Source organism: Mesoplodon mirus (genome assembly GCF_964341445.2).
Source record: "Mesoplodon mirus genome assembly, chromosome: 5".
Classification (NCBI taxonomy): Eukaryota; Metazoa; Chordata; class Mammalia; order Artiodactyla; family Ziphiidae; genus Mesoplodon; species Mesoplodon mirus.
The window spans coordinates 66,000,845-66,025,113 of record NC_138980.1 but is presented as its reverse complement, the minus strand read 5'-3'; the positions used below and the strand labels follow the sequence as shown (position 1 = coordinate 66,025,113).

Genomic DNA, 24,269 nt, shown 5'->3' with positions numbered 1-24,269 from the left:
ATCCAAAAGTACCTACAGATAAAATATTATAATGAGTTTAGTAAAGTTGTCGAATTTGAAAAATCAATATCAAACCAATTTATTTTATAAACCAGTAAATAGAAATTGACATTTTAAATAAAGATAGAATTTATAATAATAAAAAAAATCAAGTAGCTAGGAATAAGTCTAACTAATAAAGTATAAGGCCTCTATGGAGAAACCATATGCCTTTGTGAAGAGACACTAAGATGACTTATATAAATGGAGAAATATATATATGATGTTCCTGAATTGGAAGATCCAATGTTTTAAAGTTATCAATTCTCTTCTCCCCCAGGACAACATTACTTTAAACATTACAACATTACTTTAAAATTCATATGAAAGAATAAAATAAGAGCTAGGAAACTTCTTAAGAAAAAAAGTAGGATTAAAAATTTGCCTGATTTATTATTGACTTGTTATAAAGCTATATTAATCAAGATAGTCTGCTATTGGTGCACAGGCAGAAAATTTGGCAAATGTAATTGATTAGGGAGCTCAAAAATAGACTTATGTATATATGGAATGTTTGAACATTACAGAGATGGCAATTCAGAATGTCTTAGTCTGCTCAGGCTCCTCTAACAAAATACCATAGACTGGTGGCTTAAACAACAGATATTTATTTCGCATAGTTCTGGAGGCTGGGAAGTCAAAGACCAAGGTGCCAACAGTTGGTTTCTGTTTGTTTGTTTTTTTTAACATCTTTATTGGAGTATAATTGCTTTACAATGGTGTGTTAGTTTCTGCTTTATAACAAAGTGAATCAGCTATACATATACATATATCCCCATATCTCTTCCTTCTTGCGTCTCCCTCCCTCCCACCCTCCTTATCTCACCCCTCTAGGTGGACACAATGCACTGAGCTGATCTCCCTGTGCTATGTGGCTGCTTCCCACTACCTATCTATTTTACATTTGGTAGTGTATATATGGCTATCCCACTCTCTCACTTCGTCCCAGCTTACCCTTCCCCGTCCCTGTGTCCTCAAATCCATTCTCTATGTAGCAGTTGGTTTCTTAATGATGGCCTTCTTCCTGGCTTGTAGGCTGCAGCGTCCTCACCATGTACGTATACATACACCATGTATGTATACATACACCATGTATGTATACATACACCATGTATGTATACATGGTGGAAAGAAGCTCTGATATTTCTGATATTTCTTCCTCTTCTTATAAAGACACTAATCCCATCATGGGCTCCACCCTCATGACTTTATCTAAACCTAATTAGTGCCCAAAGGCCCCTCCTCCTAACACCATCACAGTGGGGGCTAGGGCTTCAATATATGAACTAGGGTAGGGGGTAGGGCACAAACATTCAGTCCATAACACAGATAAGTGCGAAAAGATGAAATGTTCAATTAAAAATGGTTATCCATACAGAAAAGGATTAAATTGGGTCTTAATTTAAAAATCAACTTCAAATGGTTCTAAGACTCAAATGTCAAAAACAAAAACAAAACCCAAAACAGCGTTCAAGCTCTTAGTGGAAAATACAGGTAAATGGATTTTAGACCTTGGGGTAGAAATAATTTCTTTAAAAAGACACTGACCAGGGCTTCCCTGGTGGCGCAGCGGTTGAGAATCTGTCTGCTAATGCAGGAGACACGGGTTTGAGCCCTGGTCTGGGAGGATCCCACATGCCGCAGAGCAACTAGTCCCGTGAGCCACAACTACTGAGCCTGCGCGTCTGGAGCCTGTGCTCCACAACAAGAGCGGCCGCGATAGTGAGCGGCCCGTGCACCTTGATGAAGAGTGGCCCCCACTTGCCACAACTAGAGAAAGCCCTCACACAGAAACAAAGACCCAACACAGCAAAAATAAATAAATTAATTAATAAACTTCTACCCCCAACATCTTACCAAAAAAAAGAAGACACTGACCATAGAATAAAAGATTAATACATTAGTAATAAAATCAAGAAACTTGGGCTTCCCTGGTGGCGCAGTGGTTGAGAGTCCGCCTGCCGATGCAGGGGACACGGGTTCGTGCCCCAGTCCGGGAAGATCACACATGCTGCGGAGCGGCTGGGCCCGTGAGCCATGGCTGCTGAGCCTGGGCGTCCAGAGCCTGTGCTCTGCAACGGGAGAGGCCACAACAGTGAGAGGCCCGCATACCGCAAAAAATAAAAAAATAAAATAAAATCAAGAAACTTCATTCGTCAACAGACATCTTAAAGATGTGAAAAGGTACAAACCAGGAGAGGATACTCACATATACACTGTGACAAAGAATTAATATCAAGGATATATAAAGAACTCCTACAAACCAATATAAATAAAAACAACAATAGAAAAATGGTAAAAGACATGAACAAACATTTCACAGAATAAACATATAACCAATAGACACACAAAGAGATGTTCTTTTGCTGTAATTAGAAAAATATAGATCAAAACCAAGGTAAGGTAGATGTTTTTGTTTGACAAAAATTTAAAAGCCTGAGAATGCCAAGTGTTGGAAAGCATGTGGATACGAGAGATTCAGGCCTATATATTGCAAGTGCATGTAAAAATCAGTACAACTACTTTGAGAAATAGTTGAATATTAACTATTAAATATAACGATTACTCCTAGATAAATACTTGCGAGTTCCAGAATTTCTATTCCTAGTTATATACCCAAAAGAAATTCTTGCACATTTGCATCAGGAGGTATATGTAAGAATGTTTATATTGACAGAGGGCAACAGGAGCAAAAATCAGGAAACAATCCATATGCCTATCAACTGAATGAATAAGCTACGGCATACTCACAAAATGGAATGTTTTACAGTAGTCTAAATAAATGAATTACAGGAACACAAGATTATTGGATTTTAAAAATAAATACTAGAGAAAAAAAGTACCAAAGTATCACATATTTTACCCTTACTATAAAATTTAAAACAAGTAGAAAAATATATATGTAGGAGTAACATATAATACAAAAAAAAATTCAAAGGAGCAAAGAATGATGCACATAGAATTCAGGATGATAATTACCTTCATTTGCTGGGGGCCAGGGACCGGTAGGAGGAACCATTTGTACGATTAGATGTATATTACTACCAAGGTCCTGGCATTTGTGGGGAGGTACTGTGTTCACAAATTCTTATTACTATTTCGATAGATAACTACATATATAGATATACAGCTAAATGATATTGGATAGGTAAGTAAATACACAATGCAGGTCAGGTATGGACTAATGATGACAGTTTATCATAATCCAGTTCTGTGAACTTGAGGTCCAACAGTATAAAAATAAAACAAAACAGCACATGTGAGAGAATATAAAGCACACAGAATCACCAATGAAGTATTCTTGCCAAAAATGTTTAAGCTCAACCAAGCCTTTAGACCTTCTCTCAAGGAGTGAAAGTCCTGAAACCCAGGAGACTTCCTGCCTAGTTCTTCGGAGTAACAGACCAGAATCAATCTGGGGGAAAAACTCTTGGATATAGTGCAAAGCTCTTATCGACGTGGTTCAGCTTTGACTCCAGACAGCAAAGAGAAGTGGAGAGGCAAGCATAAAATTAGAAGCAGAGAATTAAAAATAAAAAGCAGTGTGTGAGTTCCGGGTAAGATGGCGGAAGAGTAAGACGCGGAGATCACCTTCCTCCCCACGGATACACCAGAAATACAGCTACACGTGGAACAACTCCTACAGAACACCTACTGAACGCTGGCAGAAGACCCCAGACCTCCCAAAAGGCAAGAAACTCCCCACATACCTGGGTAGGGCAAAGCGGAGAGATTCCCGCACAGAGGATCGGTGCCGAGCGGCACTCACCAGCCCGAGAGGCTTGTCTGCTCGCCCGCCGGGGCACGCAGTGCTGGAAGCTGAGGCTCGGGCTTCGGTCAGAGCGCAGGGAGAGGACTGGGGCTGGTGGCGAGAACTCAGCCTGAAGGGGGCTAATGTGCCACAGCTAGCCGGGAGGGAGTCCGGGAAAACTCTGGAGCTGCCGAAGAGGCAAGAGACTTTTTCTTCCCTCTTGGTTTCCTGGTGCGCGAGGAGAGGGGATTAAGAGCGCTGCTTAAAGGGGCTCCACGGACGGGCGCGAGTCGCGACTGAAAGCGCGGAGCCCAGTGACAGGCGTGGGACGCTGGGGCTGCTGCTGCCGCCGCCAAGAAGCCTGTGTGCGAGCGCAGGTCACTGCCCACACCGCCCTTCCGGGAGCCTGTGCAGCCCGCCACTGCCGGAGTCCCGGGATCCAGGGGCGGCTTCCCTGGGAGAACGCACGGCGCGCCTCGGGCTGGTGCAACGTCACGCCGACCTCTGCCGCTGCAGGCTCGCCCCGCACTCCGTGCCCCTCCCTCCCTCCTGGCCTGAGTGAGCCAGAGTCCCCGAAGAGGCTGCTCCTTTAACCCTGTCCTATCTGAGCGAAGAACAGACGCCCTCTGGCGACCTACACGCAGAGGCGGGGCCAAATCCAAAGCTGAGACCTAGGAGCTGTGAGAACAAAGAAGAGAAAGGGAAACCTCTCCCAGCAGCCTCAGAAGCAGCGGATTAAAGCTCCACAATCAACTTGATGTACCCTGCATCTGTGGAATACATGAATAGACAACACATCATCCCAAATTGAGGAGCCCGGAGTCAGTGCTGTGCCTCTGAGGTGGGAGAGCCAACTTCAGGACACTGGTCCACAAGAGACCTCCCAGCTCCACATAATATCAAACGGCGAAAATCTTCCAGAGATCTCCATCTCAACACCAGCACCCAGCTTCACTCAACGACCAGCAGGCTACAGTGCTGGACACCCTAAGCCAAACAACTAGCAAGACAGGAACACAACGCCACCCATTAGCAGAGAGGTGGCCTAAAATCATAAAAAGTCCACAGACACCCCAAAACACACCACCAGACGTGGACCTGCCCACCAGAAAGACAAGATCCAGCCTCATCCACCAGAACACAGGCACTAGTCCCCTCCACCAGGAAGCCTACACAACCCACTAAACCAACCTTAGCCACTGGGGACAGACACCAAAAACAACAGGAACTACGAACCTGCAGCCTGCAAAAAGGAGACCCCAAACACAGTAACATAAGCAAAATGAGAAGACAGAAAAACACACAGCAGGAGAAGGAGCAAGATAAAAACCCACCAGACCTAACAAATGAAGAGGTAATAGGCACTCTACCTGAAAAAGAATTCAGAATAATGATGGTAAAGATGATCCAAGATTCTATTTCCCAGATACAAAATCTTGGAAATAGAATAGACAAAATGCAAGAAACAGTTAACAAGGACCTAGAAGAACTAAAGATGAATCAAGCATCGATTAAAAACACAATACATGAAATAAAAAATACTCTAGATGGGATCAATAGCAGAATAACTGAGGCAGAAGAACGGATAAGTGAGGTGGAAGATAAAATAGTGGAAATAACTGCTGCAGAGCAAAATAAAGAAAAAAGAATGAAAAGAACAGAGGACAGTCTCAGAGACCTCTGGGACAACATTAAACGCACCAACATTCGAATTATAGGGGTTCCAGAAGAAGAAGAGAAAAAGAAAGGGACTGAGAAAATATTTGAAGAGATTATAGTTGAAAACTTCCCTAATATGGGAAAGGAAATAGTTAATCAAGTCCAGGAGGCACAGAGAGTCCCATACAGAATAAATCCAAGGAGAAATACGCCAAGACACATATTAATCAAACTGTCAAAAATTAAACACAAAGAAATCCTATTAAAAGCAGCAAGGCAAAAACAACAAATAACACACAAGGGAATCCCCATCAGGATAACAGCTGATCTCTCAGCAGAAACTCTACAAGCCAGAAGGGAGTGGCAGGACATACTTAAAGTGATGAAGGAGAAAAACCTGCAACCAAGATTACTCTACCCAGCAAGGATCTCATTCAGATTTGATGGAGAAATTAAAACGTTTACAGACAAGCAAAAGCTGAGAGAGTTCAGCACCACCAAACCAGCTTTACAACAAATGCTAAAGGAACTTCTCTAGGCAAGAAACACAACAGAAGGAAAAGACCTACAATAATGAACCCAAAACAATTAAGAAAATGGGAATAGGAACATACATATCGATAATTACCTTAAATGTAAATGGACTAAATGCTCCCACCAAAAGACACAGAGTGGCTGAATGGATACAAAAACAAGACCCATCTATATGCTGTCTACAAGAGACCCACTTCAGACCTAGAGACACATACAGACTGAAAGTAAGGGGATGGAAAAAGATATTCCATGCAAATGGAAACCAAAAGAAAGCTGGAGTAGCAATTCTCATATCAGACAAAATAGACTTTAAAATAAGGACTACTAGAAGAGACAAAGAAGGACACTACATAATGATCAAGGGATCGATCCAAGAAGAAGATATAACAGTTGTAAATATTTATGCACCCAACATAGGAGCACCTCAATACATAAGGCAAATACTAACAGCCATAAAAGGAGAAATCGACAGTAACACACTCATAGTAGGGGACTTTAACACCCCACTTTCACCAATGGACAGATCATCCAAAATGAAAATAAATAAGGAAACACAAGCTTTAAATGATACATTAAACAAGATGGACTTAATTGATATTTATAGGACATTCCATCCAAAAACAACAGAATACACATTTTTCTCAAGTGCTCATGGAACATTCTCCAGGATAGATCATATCTTGGGTCACAAATCAAGCCTTGGTAAATTTAAGAAAATTGAAATTGTATCAAGTATCTTTTCCGACCACAATGCTATGAGACTAGATATCAATTACAGGAAAAGAGCTGTAAAAAATACAAACACATGGAGGCTAAACAATACACTACTTAATAACGAAGTGATCACTGAAGAAATCAAAGAGGAAATTAAAAAATACCTAGAAACAAATGACAATGGAGACACGACGACCCAAAACCTATGGGATGCAGCAAAAGCAGTGCTAAGAGGGAAGTTTATAGCAATACAATCCCACCTTAAGAAACAGGAAACATCTCGAATAAACAACCTAACCTTGCACCTAAAGCAATTAGAGAAAGAAGAACAAAAACATCCCAAAGTTAGCAGAAGGAAAGAAATCATAAAAATCAGATCAGAAATAAATGAAAAAGAAATGAAGGAAACGATAGCAAAGATCAATAAAACTAAAAGCTGGTTCTTTGAGAAGATAAACAAAATTGATAAACCATTAGCCAGACTCATCAAGAAAAAAAGGGAGAAGACTCAAATCAATAGAATTAGAAATGAAAAAGGAGAAGTAACAACTGACACTACAGAAATAAAAAAGATCATGAGAGATTACTATAAGCAACTCTATGCCAATAAAATGGACAACCTGGAAGAAATGGACAAATTCTTAGAAATGCACAACCTGCCGAGACTGAATCAGGAAGAAATAGAAAATATGAACAGACCAATCACAAGCACTGAAATTGAAACTGTGATAAAAAATCTTCCAACAAACAAAAGCCCAGGACCAGATGGCTTCACAGGTGAATTCTATCAAGCATTTAGAGAAGAGCTAACACCTGTCCTTCTGAAACTCTTCCAAAATATAGCAGAGGGAGGAACACTCCCAAACTCATTCTACGAGGCCACCATCACCTTGATACCAAAACCAGGCAAGGATGTCACAAAGAAAGAAAACTACAGGCCAATATCACTGATGAACATAGATGCAAAAATCCTCAACAAAATCCTAGCAAACAGAATCCAACAGCACATTAAAAGGATCATACACCATGATCAAGTGGGGTTTATTCCAGGAATGCAAGGATTCTTCAATATACGCAAATCAATCAACGTGATACACCATATTAACAAACTGAAGGAGAAAAACCACATGATCATCTCAATAGATGCAGAGAAAGCTTTCGACAAAATTCAACACCCATTTATGATAAAAACCCTGCAGAAAGTAGGCATAGAGGGAACTTTCCTCAACATAATAAAGGCCATATATGACAAACCCACAGCCAGCATCGTCCTCAATGGTGAAAAACTGAAACCATTTCCACTAAGATCAGGAACTAGACAAGGTTGCCCACTTTCACCACTCTTATTCAACCTAGTTTTGGAAGTTTTAGCCACAGCAATCAGAGAAGAAAAGGAAATAAAAGGAATCCAAATTGGAAAAGAAGAAGTAAAGCTGTCACTGTTTGCAGATGACATGATACTATACATAGAGAATCCTAAAGATGCTACCAGAAAACTACTAGAGTTAATCAATGAATTTGGTAAAGTTGCAGGATACAAAATTAATGCACAGAAATCTCTGGCATTCCTATATACTGATGATGAAAAATCTGAAAGAGAAATCAAGGAAACACTCCCATTTACCATTGCAACAAAAAGAATAAAATATCTAGGAATAAACCTACCTAAGGAGACAAAAGACCTGTATGCAGAAAATTATAAGACACTGATGAAAGAAATTAAAGATGATACAAATAGATGGAGAGATGTACCATGTTCTTGGATTGGAAGAATCAACATTGTGAAAATGACTCTACTACCCAAAGCAATCTACAGGTTCAATGCAATCCCTATCAAACTACCACTGGCATTTTTCACAGAACTAGAACAAAAAATTTCACAATTTGTATGGAAACACAAAAGACCCCGAATAGCCAAAGCAATCTTGAGAACGAAAAATGGAGCTGGAGGAATCAGGCTCCCTGACTTCAGACTATACTACAAAGCTACAGTAATCAAGACAGTATGGTACTGGCACAAAAACAGAAAGATAGATCAATGGAACAGGATAGAAAGCCCAGAGTTAAACCCACGGACATATGGTCACCTTATCTTTGATAAAGGAGGCAGGAATGTACAGTGGAGAAAGGACAGTCTCTTCAATAAGTGGTGCTGGGAAAACTGGATAGGGACATGTAAAACTATGAGATTAGATCATTCCCTAACACCATACACAAAAATAAGCTCAAAATGGATTAAAGACCTAAATGTAAGGCCAGACACTATCAAACTCTTAGAGGAAAACATAGGCAGAACACTCTATGACATAAATCACAGCAAGATCCTTTTTGACCCACCTCCTAGAGAAATGGAAATAAAGACAAAAATAAACACATGGGACCTAATGAAACTTAAAAGCTTTTGCACAGCAAAGGAAATCATAAACAAGACCAAAAGACAACCCTCAGAATGGGAGAAAATATTTGCCAATGAAGCAACTGACAAAGGATTAATCTCCAAAATTTATAAGCAGCTCATGCAGCTCAATAGCAAAAAAACAAACAACCCAATCCAAAAATGGGCAGAAGACCTAAATAGACATTTCTCCACAGAAGATATACAGACTGCCAACAAACACATGAAAGGATGCTCAACATCTTTACTCATTAGAGAAATGCAAATCAAAACTACAATGAGATATCATCTCACACCAGTCAGAATGGCCATCATCAAAAAATCTAGAAACAATAAATGCTGGAGAGGGTGTGGAAAAAAGGGAACACTCTTGCACTGCTGGTGGGAATGTGAATTGGTACAGCCACTATGGAGAACGGTATGGAGGTTCCTTAAAAAACTACAAATAGAACTACCATATGACCCAGCAATCCCACTACTGGGCATATACCCTGAGAAAACCATAATTCAAAAAGAGACATGTACCAAAATGTTCATAGCAGCCCTATTTACAATAGCCCGGAGATGGAAACAACCTAAGTGTCCATCATCGGATGAATGGATAAAGAAGATGTGGCACATATATACAATGGAATATTACTCAGCCATAAAAAGAAATGAAATTGAGCTATTTGTAATGAGGTGGATAGACCTAGAGTCTGTCATACAGAGTGAAGTAAGTCAGAAAGAGAAAGACAAATACTGTATGCTAACACATATATATGGAATTTAAGAAAAAAAAATGTCATGAAGAACATAGGGGTAAGACAGGAATAAAGACACAGACCTACTAGAGAATGGACTTGAGGATATGGGGAGGGGGAAGGGTAAGCTGTGACAAAGTGAAAGAGCGGCATGGACATATATACACTACCAAACGTGAGGTAAATAGCTAGTGGGAAGCAGCCGCATAGCACAGGGAGATCAGCTTGGTACTTTGTGACCGCCTGGAGGGGTGGGATAGGGAGGGTGGGAGGGAGACGCAAAAGGGAGGGGATATGGAAACATATGTATATGTATAACTGATTAAATTTGTTATAAAGCAAAAAAATAAAATAAAATTAAAAAAAAAAAAAAAAAAAAAAAAAAAAAAAAAAAAAGCAGTGTGTGCTAAAATCCTTAATGCATTACAAAAGACAGTAATGGCACCGTGGCAGCCTCCGGACTCAGAACCGAAGACTTACCCTGCTGCACGGCCTCTTCATGACCAAGTGGGCACCTGAGTCCAAGTAGATTCCCACGTCTGGTGCTAAGGAGACAGAGAAGGCTTTTTGTGGACAAAACCTCCAACAACCTAGATCGGGAACTCAGAGCACGGGTTGAAGGTTCTGCCATTCATCTAAAGGCAGAAAGGAGTCTTTGCTGCGAATGGACAAAAGAACCATTTGTAAATCAATGAGCAAAGAAATTAAGTGGAAGGATGCCCCGATGAAAGTCTGCTGGTTATTGAGGAGGACCCAGTGAAACTACTTTAGGCTGGAGTAGAAATTCTCACTATACAGACAATTATCTGGCTTCCCTGTAACAGAAATAATACTCTTTCTGAGTACAATTGTTCCCCCCACAGAATGTGTAGAATTGTTAACAGACATCAATTTTCTACAAAAGTACTTACCCACCTGTGAAATTTTTTGTCTCAAGGTGCAGACTAAAGCCAGTAATACTAAATTTTCTGAAGTGGTTTTGAAAAAGCCATTATATCTGTGGCAATGAACAGACCATCAGAACAGATGATACTCCACCAACCTTCAAGAGATAGGGACACAGGAAGATCCTAGTCCTCCTTTTAAACATTGTTTACACCATTCAAAAGGAGCCTGTATTTAAAAGTGCTGGCATTAGGAGGGCGCTGAAAACATGGTGGACCATGGAGCTCAAAGGGTGGACCACAGACTTAGATGATAGTTCCAACACTGAAATAATTTACTTTCTAAAAAGGCTCTCAGAGATTCCTGGGCCATTCCACGTGAATTTGGAGAGATCAGAGAGACCAGAAAGTCATAGACTTTGAAAACAGGAATTTCAAAGCTCAAAGGGTGCTTACGTTGGAAACGCAGGCTCCAAACAGAGGGTACTTTATGGCTTGAGCAAAAAATCTCCTGTGACTGTTTTATGCACGCAACAACTTCCTGATAATAATTATCACCCCTTCTTAGAGATATGGGCCAGAAGAAAAGAACCTACTTTTCTTCCAAGTTCAACAACTTGGGGACATTTTCTTGTTTAATTCAAGAAAATGATCAGGTTTGATACTCCACTGCCAGATATGGTCCTTCTGAGATATTACATATACTTAACTGCTGTAGCTTGGTATTGGTATCCCATGAAAGCTGGAACAGAGAATGAATTTCTAGCTACAGTATCACTATAGCATTGCAAGATGCATACCATCTGGCCCTGACAGTAGACCAAGGGGTATAATAAGATTTTTCAAAGTTGAGGGATACCAGGGAGTTCCCTGGCAGTCCAGGGGTTAGGACTTGGTGCTTTCACTGCCATGGCCTGGGTTCAATCTCTGGTCGGGAACTAAGATCCTGCAAGTTTTGCACCATGGCCAAAAAAAAAAAAAAAAAAAAAAAAATTGAGGGATAGCGGAGAAAACTCTAATTTTAAAAGATACATGCAAGTTCATAGTAGCACTATTTATAATAGCCAAGACATGGAAGCAACCTAAACGTCCATCAACAGATGAATGGATAAGAAGATGTAGCATACACCCACACACACACACACACACACACACACTGGAATAATATGCAGCCATAAAAAAGAATGAAATAATGCCTTTTGCAGCAACATGGATGGACTTAGAGTTTATCATATTAAGTGAAGTAAGTCAGACAGAAAAAGACAGATATATGATATCACTTATTTGTGGAATGTAAAAAGATGATACAAATGAACTTATTTACAAAACAGAAATAGAGTCAAAGACTTATGGCTACCAAAGGGGAATGGGGGAGGGAGGGATAACTTAAGAGTTTGGGATTAACATATACACACTACTATATATAAAATTGGTAAACAACAAGGACCTACTGTTTAGCACAGGTAACTATACTCAATATCTTGTAATTACCTATAATGGAAAAGAAACTGAAAGAGTATATATACATATACACACACACACACAAACACACACACACACACACATATGTATAACAATCACTTTGCTGTACACTGGAAACTAACAGAATATTGTAAATTAACTATAGTTCAATAAAAAATAATTTTTAAAAAGTTGAGGGATAAATTATACTATGTGGAAGTAAAGTTTAAAATAAGGCTAGGCATCAGAAATATGGATTTGACCAACTTAAATCTTAGAAATAAATACCATCTCATCTCAAATTAATTAATTAATTAAATAAATAAATAAATAGTAACCTGTGAGGTGATGGACATTAACTAACCTTATTATAATAATCATTTCATAATAAACACATATATAAAATAACATTGTACACCTTAAACATGCACAATATTATTTGTCAGTTATATCTCAATAAAGCTGGGGAAGAAAAAAGAAAGAAATACCATGAAACGAATTTAAAGACTACAAAGAAACCACGATATAAAAACAAAAACACAGTTAAGGAAAAGATTTTACACACACACATCACTGATTTTACATACACACACACACATATACACACATAATTTGGATTCTATTTTTTTGTTCTAAATTGTATTCTAGAATATTGCTCTTCTGACTGAAAACAAACATCTAGACCATCAGATCCCTGAGAACAGAAACCAGACCATTAATATCTGAATACCCAGAGCTCAATATAGTATACTGTAAATGGTGTGAATTCAATAAATATTTTTATTTAGGTAAATAATTTAATGATAGACCACTCAAATTTCTTTAAACACAATATTTCCAGTTACTATATTTTTGTCTGAGTACAGATCTGAAGTGGTACAAATTGTATCTAAATATTGAACCATGAATTAAGCAAAAAGAGTGGAAAACAATTCTTCTGACTTAGGTTTCAATTCCTTACTCCCACTCTTGCTTGCCTCAAATGATTCCTATTGAAGATATTTAGGTAAACCTTTAATGGACAACATGTGAAAAGGTCCGTTGACTATAGGGCTAATTGAGACGAGCTCATGGGTACTGAGCAGGGGGCCTTCAGACTTTGAAAGGTCCACTTCCTGCAGAAGCCATTCTTGTTCTCTTTTCTGCTTTAATCCAGACCTGCTTGAATGAAGCCCCACTAAGTAGCTACTGACCACTTACGTACGTAATATATAACTTAAATGTATAAATAACTTAGAAGTAAAGTAGAAAAAATGGTTTTCTTTTAAAGAAAAAGCAAATGGAAGACCAGCCATCGCTCTGGAGCACACCAGGGATGACACTGAGCATCCCCTCCCCAAATGTCTGCCCCAACCCCCATTTGTCAACATCCATCACCCTGACCCTCTTGCCTCTGGCAATATGGCTAGACTTACCTCAGAGGCTTCATATATAGAAAAAAGCTGAAGGAAACTGGTGACTCCATACCAGGTGTACATCCCGCCAGCAGTGATTGACACACATGCTATGGACGATCATTAACACTGGGAGCCTGCCTGTTTTCAGCTTTTCAGGCTGCTTAAGAACACTTATTGAGAGAGACTCTGCTGGTCTTGGATCATCATGGAATGATGAGGCTTACTTTAGTAAGAATGACCCTCTTACATTATAGGGCCAAAGAACAGATGCACAAGTGTGTAGGGATCAGATGAACTGTTTTTTTGTTTTTGGTTTTTGTCAGTGCCTATATACATACATATGGTATAGTTTAATAAAGTTGCTTTTCTTATGTTTCATTGCTTTGTAAAGTCACATCATATATACAGTCATCAATAAAACTCACAGATGGCCAGTACAAAATTTACAAGTTTCCAACACTGTAAAAAAATGACAAGGAGTTATCAGCCCTCAGGTAAACTTCAGGATGGGTCAGCCCTAACATTAATCACTGTGGACTGCAAGCACTAAGTTCTGTCTAGTTCTGTTTGAGAGCAGAGGACTTCATCCACTGGTAACGTCACCTGATCACCATCAGGGAACAAAAAGTTCTCATGGCTTTGGCACTCTCTGTTCCCTGGAAGGGTTTCTGACTGGTGGAGGCAGAGAGGACAGTGAACGATCCAGAGGGGATCAACAACCCCTAAATGGGCCAATAGTACATCCTGGAATCCTACCCAGGCCAGGACCCTGAGACTGGAAGCTAAGAACTGTTGTCAACTACATGGGTCTTCATCCAAGCACAGAAGCACAGCCCCATCCCTCACCCCTTCCTCAGTCTAAAGTAGAGCAGAGGGGAAGCTCTTGGGGAGAGGAGAGGAAGGAAATTTGGTACAAAGGCCAGGCTACTTCCCAGAGGCCTAATGCTCTAGGCCACACCTAACTAAGAGTGTGGAATATGATCCCACTTTGAAGATGAATAGCACTATTTTAAGAGTAGAACATCTTGGGAAAATCCAGGATGCCTACTCTGAAACTTTAACTCGAGACTGTGGAAGACACATCAGTATGCAGGTATATTCTCCTCTTAAAAATCTAGATGAGAGAGACCACCCTGGTGGTCCAGTGACTAAGGCTCCACGCTCCCAGTGCAGGGAGCCCAGGTTGGAACCCTGGCCAGGGAACTAGATCCCGCATGCCACGACTAAAAAAAGATTCTGCATGCTGCAACTAAAGATCCTGCATGCCGCAACTAAGACCCGGTGCAGCCAAATGAATAAATAAATATTTTTTTTAAATCTAGATGAGAAAAAATATGAAATCTTGCCATTTGCGACAACATGGAGGGACCTTGAGGGTATTATGCTAAGTGAAGTAAGTCAGACAGAGAAAGATAAATACTATAGGATTTCACTCATATCTGGAATATGAAAAACTATAATAAACAAACAAAACCCCTAATAAATGAACAAACCAAAACCAAATAAAACAAACATGTCATTACAGAGAACAGAGTAGTGGTTATCAGAGGGGGTAGGTAAAGGAGGGAAACAAAGTGGATAAAGGGGATCCACTGTATGGTGATAGATGAAAAATAAATTTTTGGTGGTGAGCACATTGTAGGGTATACAGACATAGAAATACAATGCCATAAATCAAGATTACCTCAATAAAAAATAAAATAAATCATTGTAGATGAAAAAAATGTAGATGGATATTTTCGTTTTTCAAGCCCCAAGAACTTTTAAAAAACTTTAATTGGCTAATATAGTGCACATGTTAAGCAGACTTTTAAAGAGACCCTACATCTTGAGTGGGTTAAGTAATCATTTATAACCATCTTGAAACATGTTTAACTCTGTTTTTCTGGTGACATGAGGTTAAACATGGAAACCAAACTGTGTTTCACTCACAACATATAAGCAAACAAACTGCATGTACATGGGTAGATTTATGCAAAAGCCCGCTGATACAACTACATTTAGCTTTTCAGATTAGGTACATACGGCCACCCACTCGCCCTGTATTATCTCACCAAACACAAGAGCAGCAACTTTTCCATTTCAATACAAGTATGGGCAGAAATTATATGATGTAAAATAGAGGTTCTTCCATAAAGCTTAAGATTTAGCATATAAGCAGGGAAGACAAAAGCAAAGTTCCCATGAAGTCAAAAATAATACCACACTGGTCCAGTGCTCCATCAAACTCTGAGTTAAATTATAGTCCTCAAAGGCATGTACTTGGATCCAGATTCACCAAGACACTTCAGCATGCTTCAAACTGGCTCATCATCATCTTCCTGCTGTATTCATAAGTCAAAAATAGTGCTGCATTGGCAGGGAACGCTCGAATCAAAGTAGCTTGCAGACCAGAATATAAAGCCGCTGCTCCTTCGTTTTTCACAACACTTAAAAGAGTTCTGATAAATCCTGCCTGTTTTCCAGACATGGAAAGAACCTGAATTCTGGATTTGATACAATCCACTGGGTATATGACAAGCCAAAGGCAAATTCCAGAAATGCCACCGCTTAACATCAAGGGGACAGGGCCTAGTTCATCTTTTGATCCATCCGAGGCAAAAAACGATCGGCTCAGTTCATAGCCACCGAAGAAGAAGAAATAGCCTGGTACTACTTGAAATAGAGTGCTCGTGAGTCCGTGGTAGAAGCCCAAGGGGCCATCCTTTCTAAGGATACTCTTCACGACGGACCAAACTGTATTTTGGCTTTTTGCTATCCTCCCTGACATCTCCAGTTCGTGCATGGTCTGCAGCCGGCACTTCACGAGCTCAGTGGGGCACAGGGCCAGCGCGGCAAACGCAGAGGCGACGGAACCAGCGGCCGCAGTCTGCAGATCATTCAGCTTCGCCTGCTTGTCCAATCCAACCACTTTCCTCACGAACTGTTGGCAGAAGCCGTAGCACATGAAGAGGACTGAGTTCTCGGCGACGTAGGCCATCAGCGCGGGGCCGGTCCCTTTGTAGAAGCCCCGCAAGCCCACCTGGGAGTACGTCTTCAGGCCACAGTCGGCGAGGCCCTTGTACAGGCCAGGGAACGTCTGCATCTTCACTTTCATTGTGTCGAAGGGCTGCCCGGTCAGGACGCATGCTGTGCCCCCAAGGGCCCCCGCGGTGAGGTCGATGGCGGCTTGGATGGCAGGATTGGATTTCATGTTCGCCCACTCTTCTGCAGGTCTCCGAGGAAGGGAACTCTCTGGAGCTTAGGAGGGCGTCCCGTGTCCAGCCGCCTGCTCTTGGCGCTCTCTCCGGGGCGGGAGAAGCCGCTTAACGCCAGACTAGGCCGCGGGCCGCCCTCCCCACGCACTGAAATAACCCCCGGCCCGCGGGCCCGCGCGCGCCTCTCCTGGCGCCCTGCGGCCGCCGCGTCTGGGCCCTAAACCCGCCAGCCGCCCGCCCGCTCGATCCGCGCCGCCCGGCAGTCCCAGCGCCCGCGGGCCCCGGGGCAGACTAGAGAAACACTTCTAATGAATCTCAATACAGCAGTAGAAAGCTGTCCCATAAATTCCTGCGATTACGGCCAGAAACTCCACGCGCTGCTGCGGCGGAGTCAGACTTGCCTTCCTGTTCGGCCAGAGACCCCCACCTCCCGGCAAAACAAAATGGGAGGTGCTTGATCGCGCCTGGGGTCAAAGGGTCAAAGGGTCAATCTACAGAGACCAAGGTTTAAAATAGGGAAAACGAACAAACACTTTGGGGGGTTTACCTGACAATCGGTGGCTCCTTCGGATCAGAAAACCCTTAATCGTCTCCGGAGAAGAATGGCGGCTCCACAAAGGTGCCGGCCGCCGCGCCTCTCCAGGTGTAGCTCTTTGCTCGCCGGGGGAGGCCTGAGGCGGGCACATCCCCTATTTCGTGGTAACATCGCCGACGATCCTGGCCTGAAGCCCTGCGAGCTGGTGGGACGCAGGGCCCTCGTTATTTCTAGAGGTAAGTCAAGGCCTTGTACAATCGCATTGGAAAACATTTATATACAGCTAAAAAACTTGACATAAAAGACCTGTGTGGTTCCAGCGCTCCGTGCGTGCTAAGCCTCGGGGTTCTTGCTGAGGAGCCATGCAGCTTTATGCAGCAGGAGTTCTGGATATAACTGACTACAGGCCTAGTAGGCAAGATGCAGTTTGGGGCATCAGTGAGGGTACCGCTGTCAGGACACACTTATCCTCCCATATGTTTATAATCCCAGCGTTGGAACGAATTCTCTTAAAGTTTACATTTTAAGCCCTAGGCGGTATTTTACTTTGGGGGTAAAAACAAAATGGTGGAGGGGGCAGAAAGTATGCTAAAATGATTCTTTCATTTAGAAAGCTTTCCTTGTCTGATTCTTTGGATATCAGTTAATATTTAAAAGTGAGGCACCTAAAAGCAGATTGTGCATGGATACTGTTTGTCAACAGGTAGACTTCATTGTAGTAAACAGTGACTTGGCCTTTTCTTTGGAGAGTGCCCAAATGTATCTGGATTTCCTTTCTCTGGTACCGTATGGTTTCTTCAGAGAATAATCTTCCAGTCTTGACTGTGTGTGTGTCTGTGTGTGTTTGCGGGGGAGGGGGGCTGCGGGTGGTGTTTACCTTGGGTACTGATTTAATGACACCAAGTGGGGGAAGAGGGTTGACAGCCTGCAGTCAGAAAACAGACTTTCACACAATTCCCTTGTTCAATGCTATGGACCCCCAGGCTCCATCTGTGTCTTCTTTGGTTCAATTTACCCAGAAAATAAACTTTCTGTCTGTGGGATGGGTAAGGAAAAGTCATCTGGCTTGAGTGAGATAGGGCTCCTGGACATCCAACAGCTCTGAGCACAGATTTTATCTTTTTTTTTTTTTTTTGTCTGTGCCACATGGCATGCAGGATCTTAGTTCCCAGACCAAGGGTGGAATCTGTGCCCCCTGCAGTGGAAGCCCAGAGTCCTAACCACTGGACTGCCAGGGAAGTCCCTGAACACAGACATTAACGAATCCTGTTTCTAGCCTCACACCTTCCCTCTTCTTTGGAAACTGCCTGCAAAAACTGAGCCTCAGTGTCTACTTCAAGTGTGTTTGTTTCTCCTTGGTATACCTCCTTGCAGACATTTAGCATGTAACTTTCTGTGATCTCTGAATTAATTTATCGTTTCTTCATCTGCTTTGGCCTTCTGAAAACACTGACATCTCTCATCCACTGTTGTCTCATCTCCTATTTTCCTTGTCCTTGGGGGTTACTATGTTATATTAGCAGGCTATTTGACAGAGAAGATTCATGAGAACAATGTGCCATTTTAAACTAGAAAAAAAAATTTTTTTAATTTAAATTTTTAAAATTTCATATCACATTTGATGTTTTTTCAAAATAAATTTTATTTATATATTTATTTTTGGCTGCATGGGGTCTTTGTTGCTGCGCTCGGGCTTTCTCTAGTTGCGGCAAGCGGGGGCTACTCTTCGTTGCAGTGCACGGGCTTCTCATTGCGCTGGCTTCTGTTGTTGCAGAGCATGGGCTCTAGATGCACGGGCTTCAGTAGTTCTGGCACGCAGGCTCAGTAGTTGTGGCTCACGGGCTCTAGAGAACAGGCTCAGTAGTTGTGGCACATGGGCTTAGTTGCTCCACAGCATGTGGGATCTTCCCGGACCAGGGCTCAAACCTGTGTCCCCTGCACTGGCAAGTGCATTAACCACTGCACCACCAGGGAAGTCCCTCACATTTGAGGGTTTTTAAAAAATGTTTTGGTTTTTTAAAACTGTCAATTAATTACCTATGGTTCATTGTTTATTTTTTAAAAGCACATACCGAGTTTTTACAAACACAAGAGATGCAGGATACTACAATAAATCATCAACTGCTTTTGCATTAAATTCATATATGTATATGTTTTGGAGAAACCAAGTTAGTAATCAGTGCCAGGGATCATGAGGGCATTAATAGGGAAATGGTCTGTAATTTCATTGAATTATCAGACATAGTTGTGCAATAATACACAGATCTCAAGTTCCATGAAATATATTTAAACAGCTGGACTTGGAGCACATGTACTCCCATGCATACATGGAAAATAATGGCAAAGGAACTTCCAAATTTTCAGTGAAGACCACCACCCTTAACAAGATGCACATCACATGTTCCCTAGCACTCAGATTGAGTAGCCAGATAGGATTACCAGAGAAAGTAAGGTTTGAGCTGAGGGCTGAGGAACAAAAAGCTAGCCATGAGAATATCTGGAGACTGTTCCAGGAAAAGGGAAATGTAAGTGTAATATAAGTAAAGCTCTGTAGTGTGAAAGAGCTGGGCATTTGAAATACAGAAAGGCGGCCAATATACCTGCTGTGTGGTGAGCAGTCTTCCTAGTCTGTGTTTTCACACAATTCTTACCAGGTAATAAAAGTTTAAGCAGAGGTTCAAGACAGTCCTTCAGAGACATGATTGGTCACAATTTGTCCACATTTTTTGTCTCAAACATTTGATCTACAAATTCAAAATGTCAGGCTTTATGACATTTAGATGTGAACATAAAGATCCCATTTACCTATAGAAATAATGCAAAACAGAGACCACACTGACATGCTTATTGCAGCATTCTGTGTAATAGCAAATTTAAAATGGAACGTAAGTGACCGGCAATAGGGGAGTGAATTAAGAATTTGTAAAATTTCTGCATTGCTTAAGATTTTCAGTGAGTTTTTTTTTTTTTTTTTTTTTTTTTTGCGGTACGCAGGCCTCTCACTGTTGTGGCCTCTCCCATTGCAGAGCACAGGCTCCGGATGCGCAGGCTCAGCGGCCATGGCTCACGGGCCCAGCCGCTCTGTGGCATGTGGGATCCTCCCAGACCGGGGCACGAACCCGCGTCCCCTGCATCGGCAGGTGGACTGTCAACCACCGTGCCACCAGGGAAGCCCTCTTATAATATTTTAAAACACTAATTTAAAAAATTCAACTTCCATTCATGAACTCAGAAATATTGAAAACCGTAGCCCAACTATACATCCCACTCATCAGGCAAGGGAGCTGTGAGAAAAGTGAGTCTTTTTTGGTAACTCTGGATTTACATGAAGAGAAATGGATCCCAATCTTCTTAAGTTTTTCTCTTTTGAAGTTTACGTAACAGATAATTACTCTTCATTATGGAGATTTTAATATTTATGGAAAACTACGCTGTAAATGAATCAAATAAAAAAGCTACAGTAGTAAACTGACTCAGTTTGCTTATGCTGCAGATGTATTTGAAGCAAACTTTGTTTCTGCTGTAATTTATAAACTTAGAATGATTCTTTAATTTGAAATCAGTCAACCCCATTTAAAGCAGCTGTTTCTTTATATACTTTTCTACCATTTCAATCAGTCTTTAATTCAAATTTTTAATCCCTGTATGTTCAGACCCTAGTAAATAGGCAATAATAGTTTGCTTTTATTCTAGGAATTGTTCTAAGTCCTTATATGTATCAACTCAATAGCCAACAACTCAAGGGCCCTGAGGTAGGTAATATTATCACCTCCATTTTAGAGATGAGGAAACTGAAGCCAACAGATTAATTTACTTGCCCAAGATCAATCTCAACTAGGTCACTGAACTAGGATACAAACCCAGGCACCACATCTCCTGACCTTGTGATTTTAATCTCTTTACTCTTCTTTAGTAAGTTTACAGTGACTAACAAGGCAAAGTACCTAATCTCAGTGAATTTACAGCCTAGGGAGGACATGAGCAACACGTAACTTAGACTTTGGTATGATAGATGCATGGTAGTATTTATCCCAATAGACTATTATAGAGAAAGAGTAGTAATTAAACTCCTTGAAAAAAATGTAAATAAGCTCAGGATTAAAAACAGTGAGAGAATGTGGTGAGATCAGGCTGAAAAAAAAGAATTTAGGATAGTTTAGGAACGTTCTGTATCTCCTGACCTCCAAATGGAGCAGGTGGATTGGAAACATAATGCAAAGATGACATTTCCCCACTTCTTTGCCTCTGCTCTTCCTCTTTTTCTTAAATTCTAACATAGCTGCTTCTTTTCCTACAAAACAGAATCCAATTGGTCAGTCATTAAACCCCATAAAGAAACCACTTCAGAAGAGGATCTGATACCCACTACCCCTAAAAGAGCAAGACACATCATAAGGTGAAAATTACTTGCTTTTATTTATTGTTAAAACAACTTTATGAAATGATTTGCAATGCAAAATGTGGAAAACTGCTTTGAATAACTGGGAAAATAGCTACAGCATGGGAAAACATATGTAAACAAACTTCACTGCCACCAAACTAGAATCTACTAATTTATCTCAGATGGCATCACAGAGTAGCAATGGCAGCTTCTGGTAAACGGAGAAACAGCAGCAAAGTCCTGCAGTGAAGCTGTGATTAATTACCAAACTGAACTGTTCACTCCACTAATCCTACAACTTCCCTACATTTATCTGTCTATACATTCCTACTTACTACAGGACAAACACCCACCAAAGTGGTTCCAAAAAACAAATGAGACAGAAATTCACAATTATAAAACAAATCCAATAGAAGGCAGTGGAGGAAACTGGGAACTACTGCAAAGTTTTACTATCTAGTCCAGGTGATGAAAACAAAGTTTTTCTTTCAAGGCTGACCACTGTCAGGAATGAAATTAAGTATCAAAACTCTCCTCACTTCTCTAGGAGTGATTCTAGCTCTTCTTGCAAAGAGCTGAGCTGCTCCTTTTCTCGGTCTTCCTTTTGTTTCAGTTCATCCAGCACAGCCTGAAATCTGTTCTTGAGAGCCAGGTTCTCCACTTTCATGATGAGATCCTCCTGTCGCTTTGCCCTGTCCTGGGTCTCTTGGAGCTTGCCTTTCATGTTATCAATCTGTTTCTGAATTCCCATAACCAGCTGATTAGTTCCCTCGTTTTCTTGGTGGTGTTCATCTGACTCATTTAGCTTGTGCTGTAGCTGCCTTTCCAGATCTTCCTCAGTGTCAATGATGTTTATATCTTCTTCATCTTGATGCTGTGTCTCATCTTCATCTTCACTGCTGCTGCTGAGGTCATTGAATATCTCCCGAAGCTCATCATGTTCTAATGAGTCATGGCCCTGCCTGTGGCCAGACATTCCTGGGGAAGAGATATCAAGGCCTTGACTTTCTGCTTCTTTTGTTTCATCTTCAGCAATTATTTCCCAACGGGTACTGACAGCTTCAGCATCTGTGCTCAGCAACCGCTTTACTTCTTTTTCCACATCTGGAGACTCAATATACTTCTTCTTTGCTGTCTTACGGAACCTTCTCTTTCTGACATTTTTTAGAGGCAGAGTAATTCCATGGTTCCATATAAACTTTTTCTCTTTGTCCTTATCCTTTTTCTTGCTTGCTTTGGGATCAGCAGTGGCAACTGGTTCCTCAACAGGAGGATAGAGATCACCATCAGCTGTACAGACAAGCATCTGAGAGATATCAGCTGTCTTGTAAAAGGTTTTTTTATCAATGGTTTTCAAACTTTCCATAACACATGGCAGATCTACCAATTTTGACGCCAATGGGACCTGGTCCACTCTGACAATTCCATGACGCCCATCAGGGTGTAACTCAATTGTCAGTCTGTCCTTCAGGTTGACATGACCAGACTGTATCGCCCGCCTCACAGTAGAGGCATACTCCGGAGGTAGGCGTAAGATAAACTGGCTCTCTAGTTCGTGAGGAGCATCATCTTTGCTCTTACTCATCTTTATTTCTTTGTGACTCACTTTTTCTCTAATAACCACTTGTTGCACTAAAAAATTTCAGCTATTTCAACAGAAAGACCAGTTCTTTATAAATTGACGTCTTTAATTACAAAGAGTTCTAGGTAGAACAGCAACTAAGCGTCTATTCGGAATTAAGTCCCAAGTCTTTCTAAATATGCTGTGACAATACCAGTCGTTAATGACGCATTGCCTTACTCAGGTCCATTTAAATCTGTTAGCTGCAATGCCAAGTTCCAACCTCTAGATAGAGGTTGTCCTGCCGCTGCAGGACAACGCAGGGAAAGCAAATGGCGGCTCCTACGGAATGATTTTCGGCACAGGAAGTAAGGCTCAACAGATACTCCCAATCCACAAACTCTCCCGGAACAAAGATACGCAAAAAGCGGGGCGTAGTGAGCTCTCTTCGCCTCGGGTACTTACTATCCAGTGACGGTTATAAGTTCAGTTTCTCCGGACAGGCGCGAGCGGGAAACGAAGCCACTCAGAGAAAGGCGGCCGGGAGCCGAGAGTCTCCTTCCGAATTCCTTTGTTCTTCCCGGCACTTGGCAAAGCGATCCGCTGATTATCGGTGAAACGGCTGAGGACGGGCAACGCGAAATCTCGCCAAGAACCGCAGCTCCGAACGCCAGATTCTGCAACTCCGCAGCTGAGGCGGCCTCCGTCCGTTACAGCAGACCTAGCCGACAAAAAACAGCTGCGTCACCACGCGAGACCGGCAGCTGCTGTGAGTCGCAACACGCCTCGGGCGGAAGTGCGATCTGCCCCAGCGCGCGCAGGCGCAACGCGCGATTACGCTTTCCGGCGTCTTGTCGTCTCGCGAGAACTTGGCCTTAAAGGGATGAAGACTGTTTCGCAAAGAGCTGTTGGTTTAAAAGTATTTGGAGAAAACGGGGGCTTCCCTGGTGGCGCAGTGGTTGCGAGTCCGCCTGCCGATGCAGGGGACACGGGTTCGTGCCCCGGTCCGGAAAAATCC

At 41.6% G+C, this 24,269-nt stretch overlaps 2 protein-coding genes across 2 annotated transcripts; both read right to left on the bottom strand.

The window, feature by feature from the left end:
* Positions 1-15,864: 15,864 nt before the first annotated feature.
* On the bottom strand, positions 15,865-16,770 carry LOC309804754 (mitochondrial ornithine transporter 2-like; the record flags this gene model as incomplete). Its single annotated transcript, XM_082622311.1, has 1 exon — positions 15,865-16,770. One exon carries the CDS (start codon positions 16,768-16,770, stop codon positions 15,865-15,867), a length of 906 nt encoding a protein of 301 aa, XP_082478437.1.
* A 4,905-nt stretch (positions 16,771-21,675) lies between these two features.
* Positions 21,676-24,031, bottom strand: LOC309804751 (transcription initiation factor TFIID subunit 7-like). The gene has a single exon (XM_082622308.1). It carries the CDS (start codon positions 23,273-23,275, stop codon positions 22,226-22,228), a length of 1,050 nt encoding a protein of 349 aa, XP_082478434.1. The 5' UTR covers positions 23,276-24,031; the 3' UTR covers positions 21,676-22,225.
* Positions 24,032-24,269: the final 238 nt, after the last annotated feature.